At 45.4% G+C, this 12,927-nt stretch overlaps 1 protein-coding gene across 9 annotated transcripts in view; it reads left to right on the forward strand.

Moving 5' to 3' along the window:
• The window catches only part of PPFIA2 (PTPRF interacting protein alpha 2), a 369,600-nt gene that overhangs the window by 214,778 nt on the left and 141,895 nt on the right, over nucleotides 1-12,927 (forward strand). For all 9 annotated transcript variants that reach the window (XM_063447134.1, XM_063447135.1, XM_063447137.1 and 6 more), the window contains one exon: nucleotides 5,012-5,176. In XM_063447134.1, the coding sequence (XP_063303204.1) occupies nucleotides 5,012-5,176 (165 nt within the window). The remainder of the gene's footprint in view (nucleotides 1-5,011; nucleotides 5,177-12,927) is intronic.

Below are 12,927 nucleotides of genomic sequence, written 5' to 3' on the forward strand. Positions count from 1 at the left end.
TCCCTGTAACCAGGGGCGGACTGAGAACCTTTAGGGCCCCCGGGCAAAATAAATCAAGGGCCCCCTTACAGGCCCCACCCATACTCCGCAGCAAGCGCCACCCATGTCCCGCCTCCATGCACCGCCTCCAGCCACACCCTACACAATCTTTAGACACAAGGAACAAAAGTGCAATAATCCCTTCGAGGCCCCAGTAGAGACTACAATTGAGGGCTAATGGGCCATGGAGGGGGGTCTTTCTAGCAGAGGCTATCTCAGTGTCCTTTAGAGAGTGTGTTAAAAGAATCCCCTCCAGGCCCTATTAGAGACTACAATGGAGTCTAATAGGCTTGGAAGGGGGTCTTTCTAACAGAGGCCATCTCAGTGTCCCTGCTGGAAACAGTCGCCTCCAGGCCCCAGTAGAGACTACAATTGAGGGCTAATGGGCCATGGAGGGGGGGAGCATTCTAGCAGAGGCTATCTCAGTGTCCTTTAGAGAGTGTGTTAGAAAGAATTTCCTCCAGGTCCCATTAGAGACTACAATGGAGTCTAATGGGGCCTGGAGGGGGGTCTCTCCAATACTCTGGTTCCTATTCACAATATAGCAACACAACATAGCTCGCTGATACCTAGGCCAAGTTGGCTCCTCTTACCTTAATTACTGTTGCTGGGTGGCAGTCTGTGGGCTTTCTGGAAGGCTGTGGGCTTACTGGCTGCGGCTGGCAGGCTGTGGGCTTGCTGGCAGGCTGTGGGCTTGCTGGCTACTGCCGGCAGGCTGTGGGCTTGCTGGCTGCGGCTGGCAGGCTGTTGGCTTGCTGGCTGTGGCTGGCAGGCTGTGGCTTGCTGGCTGTGGCTTCCTGGCTGGCAGGCTGTGGCTTGCTGGCTGCGGTTGGCAGGCTGTGGGCTTGCTGGCTGTAAGCCTAACTGGTGGCCTGTGGGCTGGCTGGCTACTGGCCAGCCTGTGGGAATCCCTGGTGGTCACAGTGTTGAGAGTGAACTCTAGCCCGTAGCTCCAGGGCTAGAGTGTACTCTCGCAAGAGCCGTAACATTGCCGTGGTAACCGCGGCAACGATCTGTGCTCGCGCAAGAAGGACCCAGAGGAGCTGAAGGCTGAGCTCCCGGGTCCTCTCTTCCTCCCTCCCCTGCACGGTGCCTGCGGACTGGGGAGGGGGCAATTGCTCCCCCCTCCCCCTCTTCTTACCCCCTTCTTACTACCCCTCACTCTCTTCTTACCCCCCTTCTTACTCTCCCCCTCTTCTTACTCCCCCCTCCCCCTCTTCTTACTCCCACCTCTTCTTACTCCTCCCACTTCTTACTCCCCTCCCCCCTCTTCTTACCCCCTCCCCCCTCTTCTGACTCCCCCCTACCCCCTCTTCTTACTCCCCCCTCTTCTTACCCCCCTCCCCCTTTTCTTACTCCCCCCCTCTTCTTACTCCCCACCTCTTCTTACTCCCCCCTTCCTCTTTTTACTCCCCCCTCCCCCTCTTCTTACCCCCCTCCCTCCCTTCTTACTCCCCCTCCCCCTCTTCTTACCCCCTTCTTACTCCCCCCTCTCTTCTTACTCCCCCCTCCTCTCTTCTTACCCCTTCTCTCTTCTTACTCCCCCTCCCTCTCTTCTCACCCCCTCCCTCTCTCTTCTTACCCCCTCCCTCTCTTCTTACCCCCCTCTCTTCTTACCCCCTCCCCCTCTTCTTACCCCCTTCTTACTCCCCCCTCTCTTCTTACTCCCCCCTCCTCTCTTCTTACCCCCTTTCTCTTCTTACTCCCCCTCCCTCTCTTCTCACCCCCTCCCTCTCTCTTCTCACCCCCTCCCTCTCTCTTCTTACCCCCCTCCCTCTCTTCTTACCCCCTCTCTTCTTACCCCCTCTCCCTCTCTCTTCTTACCACCCCTCCCTCTCTCTTCTTACCCCCCTCCCTTTCTCTTCTTACCCCCTCCCTCTCTCTTCTTACCCCCCTCCCTCTCTCTTCTTACCCCCCTCCCTTTCTCTTCTTACACCCCCTCCCTTTCTCTTCTTACCCCCTCCCTTTCTCTTCTTACCCCCTCCCTTTCTCTTCTTACCCCCCTCCCTCTCTCTTCTTATCCCCCTCCCTCTCTCTTCTTCCCCCCCTCCCTTTCTTCTTACCCCCCTCTCTTCTTACCCCCTCTCCCTCTCTCTTCTTACCACCCCTCCCTCTCTCTTCTTACCCCCCTCCCTTTCTCTTCTTACCCCCTCCCTCTCTCTTCTTACCCCCTCCCTCTCTCTTCTTACCCCCCTCCCTTTCTCTTCTTACACCCCCTCCCTTTCTCTTCTTACCCCTCCCTTTCTCTTCTTACCCACCTCCCTCTCTCTTCTTATCCCCCTCCCTCTCTCTTCTTACCCCCTCCCTCTCTCTCTTCTTACCCCCCTCTCTCTTCTTACCCCCCCTCCCTCTCTCTTCTTATCCCCCCTCTCTCTCTTCTTACCCCCTCCCTTTCTCTTCTCCCTTTCTCTTCTTACCCTCCTCCCTTTCTCTTCTTACCCCCCCTTTCTCTTCTTACCCCCCTCCCTTTCTCTTCTTACCCCCCTCCCTTTCTCTTCTTACCCCCTCCCTTTCTCTTCTTACCCCCCCTCTTTCTTCTTACCCCGCTCCCTCTTTCTTCTTACCCCCTCCCTCTTTCTTCTTACCCCCCTCCCTCTTTCTTCTTACCCCCCTCTCCCTCTCTGTTCTTACCCCCCTCTTTCTTCTTACCCCCCTTTGTTCTTACCCCCCTCCCTCTTTGTTCTTACTCCCCTCCCTCCCTCTTTGTTCTTACCCCCCACCCCCCCTCCCTCTTTGTTCTTACCCTCCCTTTGTTCTTACCCCCCTCCCTCCCTCTTTGTTCTTACCCCCCCTCCCCTCCCCTCCCTCTCTCTTTGTTCTTACCCCCTCCCCTGTAGCGTGGCCGAGCTGCTCTCCGGTCCGCGGTGCCCGGCCGGAGTGATAGGAAGGTGCAAACTCATGCACCTTCCTGTCAGTCCGGCCGGGTACTCCCCTCCCTCCCTCTTTGTTCTTACCCCCCACCCCCCTCCCTCTTTGTTCTTACCCTCCCTTTGTTCTTACCCCCCTCCCTCCCTATTTGTTCTTACCCCCCCTCCCTCCCTCTTTGTTCTTACCCCCCCTCCCCTCCCCTCCCTCTCTCTTTGTTCTTACCCCCTCCCCTGTAGCGTGGCCGAGCTGCTCTCCGGTCCGCGGTGCCCGGCCGGAGTGATAGGAAGGTGCAAACTCGTGCACCTTCCTGTCAGTCCGGCCGGGTACAGGAAACAGAAACTCCTGTTCCGCGCGGAACAGGAGTTTCTGTTTCCTGTACCCGGCCGGACTGACAGGAAGGTGCACCTTCCTATCCCTCCAGCCGGGCACCGCGGACTGGAGAGCAGCTCGGCCACGCTACAGGGAAGGGTGGGGGAGGTGAGAAGCTGCAGCCGCCTGAGGCTCTTAAGAGAGCGCTCAGGCGGCTGCAGTATTTAAAGGGGCGGCGGGCCCCCTGATGGCGGGCCCCCCTCCCGGCCGGGCCCTCGGACCATGTCCAAAGTCCCCAACCGGTCATTCCGCCCCTGCCTGTAACCTTCCAAAACCCCATACAACCTGTACATGGGGGGCACTGTTTTACTTGTGATACATCGCTGAACAACATATGAGTGTTTTAGAGCAGTAAAACTTAAAATGACAAAGATATTATCAGTGAAAGGGCTTTTTATTTGTGAAAAACTGCAAAAAACAACTATGAATGCTAATGTTGGCCAGGGATTGTGAATAAGTGGCTACTAGAAAAGACTGGACATATCCCTTTTTTAATACCCTGGGTTGTCTACTTTGGCAAATGGTATGCCATGATGGGGGTAAATCTCATTCCTTGGCTGCCATACAGTCTCAAAGGCAGCATAACCAATCTGGCAAATTTGAATGTGGAAAAAAATTAAACAGGCAAGCCCTATATTTGACCCTGTAACTTTCCAAAGCTCCATAAAACCTGTACATGCAGGGTACTGTTTTACTCATGAGACATCGCTGAACACAAATCTGATCCAGTTACAGCAGTAATATGTATAATGATGATGATATAATCAATGAAAGTGCGAAAAATGCAAAAAACGAATATTATTATTATTATTATTATTATTATTATTATTATTATTATTATAGCCATTTATATAGTGCCAACAGATTCCGTAGCGCTTTACAATATTATGAGAGGGGATTTAGCTATAAATAGGACAATTACAAATAAACCTATGGGAACAATAGGTTGAAGAGGACCCTGCTACATCGAGCTTACATTCTATAGGAGGTGGGGTGTAAAACACATTAGGACAGGAATTTGCAGGCAAATAAGGTGGGTTGCCCTTTAGGAGAGAGCAAGAGACAGGTATGTGAGGTAGAGGTTAGTCTTGGAGGCTATAAGCTTTCCTAAAGAGATGGGTTTTAAGGCACTTCTTAAAAGATGAACGCTAAGTTTGGCCAGGGACCAAGTGGATACTACAAAAGACTGGACATACCCCATTTTGAATACCCTGGGTTGTCTACTTTTACAAATGGTATGCCATGCTGGGGTTAATTTTCATTCCTGGACTGCCATACAATCCCAAAGGCAGCAAAGGTCCAGCAAACCAATCTGGCAAATTTTAATGTCTAAAAATGAAAACGAAAGGGCTAATATCACAGTTTACCACTACATGTTACATGGAATGTTAGCACATCACCATTACCAGAATTTTAAACAAAATGTTATTTGTTTCGCTTTTTAAAAATATTCTTTCATGATTCATAAACTTCCATCTGCTTTTTTCAAAGTACTCTGAGAGCTTGTTGTAGATGTGCATAGACAGAAAGACAAATTGTTTCTTTGAAAAATATAAATATTTATTCATAATAGCCAAGTATTTTTATTTTTTATATGTCATGTCTTATACTTGTTAGCATATTTGTGTCACCAGCAGCTTCTAAGTGCTCTCACGGAGAGGAAATATTAATTGTGTTATTCTTATTTTGACCTTTTCTTGAGTGTAACATTATGTATTTATGTTAAATTCAACAGCTTTTGTTGGAGCATTTGGAGTGCCTTGTTTCAAGACACGAAAGGTCACTTAGAATGACGGTGGTAAAGCGCCAAGCCCAGTCACCCTCAGGAGTCTCCAGTGAAGTAGAAGTTCTAAAGGCTCTTAAGTCTCTTTTTGAGCATCACAAAGCTCTAGATGAAAAGGTATGTAATTGTATTTCACATTTTTTGGTTTTCAGTGAGTTGAGATCAGTTAAAAAAGTTTCTAATGACAATCATGGCCACCATCAGGGGGTGACAACCATGACTGTTGCCACGGGCCCGACGATCCTGGGGGGAGTCCTGGGCCCCACTTTCCCCATATATATAGTGCTTATTGTTAAATATATGTGCAGCTGCCGGCCCCCGGCTACCTGTTACTGCAGAGGGGCCAAGGACACTGCGTCTGCACAATCAGCTCCTCTCTCCCATTAACTCTTGCGAGACCCACGGCCGTCAGAGCATGGTAACCCATGGCAAAGCTCTGCGCGGCACGCAAGCCACGCTCGCAAGAGTTAATGGGAGAGAGGAGCTGAATGTGCAGACACAGTGTCCTGGGCCCCCTCTGCAGTAACAGGTATCCCGGGGCCCCACCATGCAACTGGACGACCAGGGAATTAAATCTCGCCCCTCCCTGGACCAGGTAAGAAGCAGTGAGGCGTGGTATACAATTTACTAAAAATTAATGTGAAAAAATGCTCCTTTTTGCACCCACAGACTGCAGGCCCTTGTTTGCACATTTACACAAACTGCATACACTAGTACAACACACACACTGCAATCACTACACTGACACACACTCTGCATTCACTACACTGACACACACTCTGCATACACAACACTGAAACACATTCTGCATACACAACACTGACACACACTCTCCATCCACTACACTGAACACATTCTGCATACACAACACTGACACACTCTCCATTCACTACACTGAAACACATTCTATATACACAACACTGACACACACTCTCCATTCACTACACTGACACACACTCTCCATTCACTACCCTAACCAGGGGCGTATTTGCCGCGAGGCAAACAAGGCATTTGCCTTGGGCGGCATTTTCCAGGGGGCGGCAAAAAAAGCCGCCCCCAAATGCCCAAGGCAAATGTCTTGTTAGCCTTGCGGCTAAAAGACATGCCGGCGGGCTGCTGGGCGATCGGGCGGCACTGCCTGGCGGGCGGGCGGGCGGACGGCCGGCGAGGGAGCACTTCCCCTGAGCTGTCTGCTCAGCTCCCTCGCCAGCCGCAGAGTGAGGCTGGGAGGCGGAGCCGGAATATGACGTCATATTCCGGCTCCCAGCCTCACTCTGAGGCTGGCGAGGGAGCTGAGCAGACAGCTCAGGGGAAGTGCTCCCTCGCCGGCCGTCCGCCCGCCCGCCCGCCAGGCAGTGCCGCCCGATCGCCCAGCAGCCACTGGACCACCAGGGAGGAAGAGACACCCCCCTCCCCAGCATTCCCAAAGGTAAGGTGGGAGGGGGGGGGTCGGGGCTGTTAAAAAAAAATGTGTTAAAAATAAATTTTAAAAAAATGTGTTACAAATAAATAAAAAAAAAACGTGTTAAATTTTTTTTAAAAAATGTGTTAAAAATAAATTTAAAAAAAATGTGTTAATGTGGGTGGGTGAGTGTGTGTCTGTTAGTGTGTGTCTGTGTCTGTTAGTGTGTGTGTGTGTGTGTCTGTTAGTGTGTGTGTGTGTGTCTGTTAGTGTGTGTGTGTGTGTGTGTCTGTTAGTGTGTGTGTGTCTGTGTCTGTTAGTGTGTGTGTGACTGTGTGTCTGTTAGTGTGTGTTTGCCTGTGAGTGTGTGTGTATGTCAGTGAGTGTGTGTGTCTGCTAGTTTGTGTCTGCTAGTGATTGAGTGTGTGTCTGTTAGTGAGTGTGTTTGTCTGTTAGCGAGTGTGTGTGTGTGTGTATTTAGAATGCGGGGCGGGGGGAAAGGTTGGGTGGGGGTGGCGCGGGGGGAGGTGGGGGCGCCTGAGTTTTGTCCTGCCTAGGGCAGCACAAAACCAGGATACACCCCTGACCCTAACACACACTCTGCACTCACTATATACACAGCATCCACTATACACACATTCTGCGTTCACTATACTCACACTACATCCAACACACATTCAAACACTCTGCATTCATTATACAAAGACACTGCATCTAATACACAAACTACATCCACTACACATACTGCATCTAATACACACACTACACAAACACACAGTACATCCACTACTTCCACTGTTTTATTCAGTTGACTTTGCAACAAGTAAAGGTAAAAACTATGGTTAAACCTATAAACATATCGTGTTTTGAACAGACTGTGGTTTACATGCTCTTTACAGGCCTTAATTATAGCAACTTACCTACCTTCACCATGCTCAGTCCTATCCCAAACATTTAATTACCCTGATAAATGTAGGGAAAGCAGTACCCATTTTTGAAAAACACATATATCTCGTTTGCTGATCCTGTCCACTTTTGTGGACAAGATCAGCCAAGAAGATATGCCTCTGTTTTTGTGTGGAGTTAAGTCCAAATAGGGGAACACACATGTACTGTGAATAAAACTAAAGTGCAATTAGGCAGGGGTGGTGTCTCCCCAGTAATATTCCAATAGAAACATGTATGTGCACCCCAAGTAGTTTCAAGCAAGCAGACTTTATTAGCAGTTAAAGCAACATTTCGGCTCCAAAATCTAAAAGCATTGCTTGAAAAAGGTAAGTTTTCGGAGTAAAAATGTTGCTTTAATCACAAATAAACTCTGCTCACTTGAAACCACTTGGTGTGCATAGGCATTTTGCTATTGGTCAGTATCCTTCTCCAACAAAAAGAAGTGAAGGAAGTGGAAACCTCAATCTCCGTTCCTGACAAAGAGTCTACAAAATTCCTTGGGCTGGTTGAGGACTCGAACTATGTAAATCTCTCACCATCTGCCGGTTGCAGACCTTGTGTTCTGACTCTCGAGGTCTGGGCAGTTCAGAGCAAGGTTTCCATTTGTTCAACAAAACAGTTAACTGCTTGAAGTATATGCAATACAAGAAATAAAAGGGAACAATTTTAAGGTATGGCAGAGAAGGAAAACTGGGACAGTAGGGAAAAACCCAAGTTGGAAGAAGATCCATGAGTTGTCAGTCCACCCCATATATATATATATATAATGTGTGTGTGTGTGTGTGTGTTCAATAACAGATAATGCCATATATATATATATATATAAAAGGTGATCCATGGGTATTGGTGATACTGCACGAACTAATATTCTCTCCCAAAGGACCTGACTAGAGTTAGGAGATTTGTTCCCATTTGAGAAGATTTGGTACACATACATTTTGGAACCAAAGTATCATGTATACAACTTGTCCTATATAATGACTCAATGTCTGTGTATCATTTTCTTTCTAGACGTGATCACTAACAGCAGACCATTTTATTTGTGCATCTATAGAGAAAAGTAGAATACGTTGGTATTTTAAACGAGCTATGACTTTTATGTGATGTTATATAAACATTAAAACGGCATCCTGGAAGTTTTACAAATCTCAGTAGTTGATTGGCCAAGATATTAAGCTATAGATTTATAATACATCTATATGAGTGTTCATCTTAATGGACTATGTTTCTTCCAGTTGTTTAGATGTGATGCATGTCTGCTCACCTTTATTAACATTTAAAATGTGTTTGTCAATTCTGCTGCTTGTATTTTGTTGAATGAAATATTCCCATAATTCTGCCTAAAACTTAAAATACTGCATTTTCATATTATTTTAATTGTTCCCAAGTATCCAATTTTAAGCATGTTGCCATGGGTACATAGATACCATTTAAAACAAAAGGTTTACCTTCTGTGTGGCCATCAGTAGCGATATGAGTATGTTAATTTACTTACCTATTTCAAACAAGCAAAATGTCATGGATGGTCCTTCTCAGCCATAAGCAAAATGAAAATTTCACATATTGAACGTTGACAAAAGAGAGGAAGTGGAGAAATACGTTAACGTACACATTTTGCAACTGGTTGCCATAAGGAAGAGAATTCTATGTATTTTCTGATGTTGACAAAGAGAAGAAGAACGATCAAGGTAAAATAATCAGAACAAATAAAATAAAATAAATCCCTACATTTGCACAGCAATATTATGAAATTAGGTCCCAATACATAAATTACCCGTATATACTCGAGTATAAGTCGACCCGAATATAAGTCGAGACCCCTAATTTTACCCAGAAAAACTCGGAACACTTATTGACTCGAGTATAAGACTAGGGTGGGAAATGCAGCAGCTACTGGTAAATTTCTAAATAAAATAAGATCCCCCAAAAATTACATTAATTGAATATCCATTTTGTGTATATAAAGAATGTAGTGTGTGTGTGTATATAATGCAGAGTGTGTGTGTATGTATAGAATGCAGTGTGTGTGTATGAATGCAGTGTGTGCAGTGTGTGTGTGTATGAATGCTATGTGTGTGTATGTGATGCAGAGTGTGTTTGTGTATGTGATGCAGAGTGTGTAACTTTGGTGGGGGGGTGGGCATTTTTTTAAAAAAAAATTAAATCATTATTATTTTAATATATATTTTTTAATATTAATATTTTTATTTTATTTTAATATAATTAAGTTTTTTATTTTATTATATTATTTAAATTTTTATTTATATTTTTTTCGTCCCCCCTCCCTGCTTGGTCAGGGAGGGGGGCTCTCATTCCCTGGTGGTCCAATGGCATTGGCTATGTAGGAGGGGGACTGGCAGCGAGCTGTAACCTGTAACTTACATTTCCTGCAGCTCCTGTCAGCTCCCTTCTCCTGCGTTCCGGTCAGCTCCCCTGTCAGCTCCCACTGTAAGTCTCGCGGTGTAACCTGTGGCAACACTCTGACACCGTGGCTCTCGCGAGACTTACAGTGGTAGCTGACAGGGGAGCTGACCGGAACGTAGGAGAAGGGAGCTGACAGGAGCTGCAGGAAAGGTAAGTTACAGCTCGCTGCCAGCCCCCAACAGGACCGCCGGGCTTGTAATGAGCCCGGCGGTCCTTGTCTGTGTTATGGCAATGTAAGTTGCTATAATACCGACAGTGACTCGAGTATAAGACGAGTGGGGGTTTTTCAGCACAAAAAATGTGCCGAAAAACTTGTCTTATACTCGAGTATATACGGTAATACAAAACGTAGATTGAAACGTATTATTGTTATTTATGAAGTTCCAACAAATCGCGCAGGACTCTACAATGGGAGTCTAACAAACACGTAATTGTAACCAGACGACTTGGACGCACAGGAACAGAGGGGATTGAGAGCCCTGTTTAATGAGCTAACTTACGCAAAACAAACATGACAGACGTGTTTTAATGATAAGCTGTTTTGTTATTTGTTTTTTTTTTATATGCAACATATCCAAGTTCCTAACAATAAGTAATTACTGAAATTATAAATAATACAAAGTTCATTGTTTAAAGATTATGATCTATTGTTATGTTAAAAATGCACAAAAGAGGTCTCATCTAAAGGTCTCAAGAGCAGGTTATTTAACATAAAACATATTTCTCTCTAAACAGAGAAATATCAGTCTAATAACATAAATTGTAATATGATTCTATCTAATAATCGCTTTGCATCATTGTTTAACTATGAATAATGGCTCCATTGTAACTTGTTACCTCCGCTAATCAGTTCTTTGTACTCCACTAAAGATCTAAATTCCTAATAATGAGTAATTATTAAAATTATAAATAATAAAAGGTTCATTGTTTAATGATTATGATCTATTGTTATGTTTAAAATGCACAAAATCTGTCTCTTCTTAATATCTCAAGAGCCCGTTAATTCACATTAAACACATTTCTCTCTAAAAAGAGAAATATCAGTCTAATAACATAAACTGCAATACGAGTCTATCTAATAATCACTTTGCATGATTGCTTAACTGTAAATAATGGCTCCACTGTAACGTGTTACTCTTAGCTAATCAGTTCTTTGTCCCTCTGTGTTTAAAATCTCCTCCCGTTTTCCAATTCTGCAAGTGTATTTTTTACATTTGTATTTTTGGAGGATGTTTGTCATTTTAAAATCATTCAAGTAACACTCTCTGCTGAAATTCTTGTTAAATGGTTTTAACTGGCCTGAAGTATTTGGTTAATGTTAAAGATTCATGCATGGTTAGATCACACAAGACGCAGTTGTGGATTAGTGATATAATTAGATCCCTAAAGGTTCAAAGGCATGTTTATTCAGTAGGTTTCAAAACGCCAGTACTTTTTTCAACACATACAGTAATGTATGCCTTTTTATTTGAATTCATTCTAAGAGAAAAAAAAAATTCTTGAAGTTATTACTTATAGATATGCTTATATAATATTATAGGGCTTAAGTACGTAGTCAGATATATATGACAAATACAATTTTGCCAAACATTGGATTTGATCAAAATGTATTTCAAACTGATAGTTGGAGGACTCTGGAAATACAGTGCATTCAGAAAATATCCAGACACGTTCATTTTTTGCTCTGCTTAATGTTGTAGTCTTATGACATTATTACATTGTTATGACAATTATTTACAGAATTTTTTTGTAAACTACACTCAGTGCCCCATAATGGCAAAACAAAACCCCCTTTTTAAAAAAACGTAGAAAATTTATTATAAAGAAAAAACTGAAATATCACTTTGATATAAGTATTCAAACCTTTTGCTATGGCACTTGGAATTTAGCTCTGATGCATCCCATTTATCTGGATCATATTTGAGATGAGTCCACCTGTGACAAAGTCAACTGATTTGGAAAGGCACACACCTGTCTATATCAGATCTCAGAGTTGTAAATGAATAATGGATAATGGATATCAGAATAAAAAGCAAGCCAGGATTATGTTGAGGCAAAGATCTGGGGAAATGTTGGCTGCCTTGCTCCTTAGAGCACAGTGGCCTCTATAATTCATAAAAATTTGGAACAACCTGGACCGGGGCAAGGATTTTTGCTGCCCTAGGCAAACAAAAATTTGTCGCCCCACCATATGTTCTGCCCACACAACCACATACACACATTCAATATTCAAGAGGTCCACCCAGCCTCCCTACCTTGCTCTGGGATGGCTGGAGTTGATCCTCAGTATCTGGTGGTCAGTGGTTGCTGCTGGGATCTCTGTGCTCTTCCAGCACAGGTCCCTTGTGCACCCTGCAATGACGCCAATTATGGGATGATGTTACATGCCGGCTCACTGCAGAGCGAAGACAGTCGGACATAGTCAGATGCACACAGTTATACACATGTACTGTCAAATACACCCACATACACACAGTCCCAGATACATAGTCACTTGCACACAGTCAAATGCACAGTCACACACAAACAGTTATAGGCAGACAGTAATACACAGTCAAAGGTACACAGTCACAGGTAGACTGTGTGCCTTTCAATGTCTGCCTGTGACTGCGTCTGTGACTGTTTGCCTGTGACTGCCTACCTGTGTCACACACACAGTCACAGACAGTCACAGGCAGACAGTCACACATACAGTCACAGGCAGACACAATCATCGCCCCCACATCCGATTTGGCTCTGTCACGGCTCCCGGCTCGCCGCGATGCGCGGCCGTGCCTGACCAGCACGACCGCGTCAACATGCTGAGCTTACCTGCTCGGCGGCGAGCCGGGAACCGCTCCTCCACGTTGCCCCGGCTAATTAAAGATGGCGCCGACCGTGCGGTCGCATCCATCGTAGCTCCGCCACCCACAATTATACGAACTTGCGCGTGACGTCAATCAGAGCTTAGAGAGGGATATTTAAATCCCTGATTCACCCCAGTACCTTTCCCTGTTGTGGTTTCCTGTTCCTGGTTCCCGAGAGTGCGTTTATCCTTGTGATTCTGATATTCTGGTATTTTGACCTTGGCTATTCCTTATTATTCCGATTTCTG

This window comes from Pelobates fuscus, chromosome 3 (genome assembly GCF_036172605.1).
Source record: "Pelobates fuscus isolate aPelFus1 chromosome 3, aPelFus1.pri, whole genome shotgun sequence".
In the NCBI taxonomy this organism is placed as follows: Eukaryota; Metazoa; Chordata; class Amphibia; order Anura; family Pelobatidae; genus Pelobates; species Pelobates fuscus.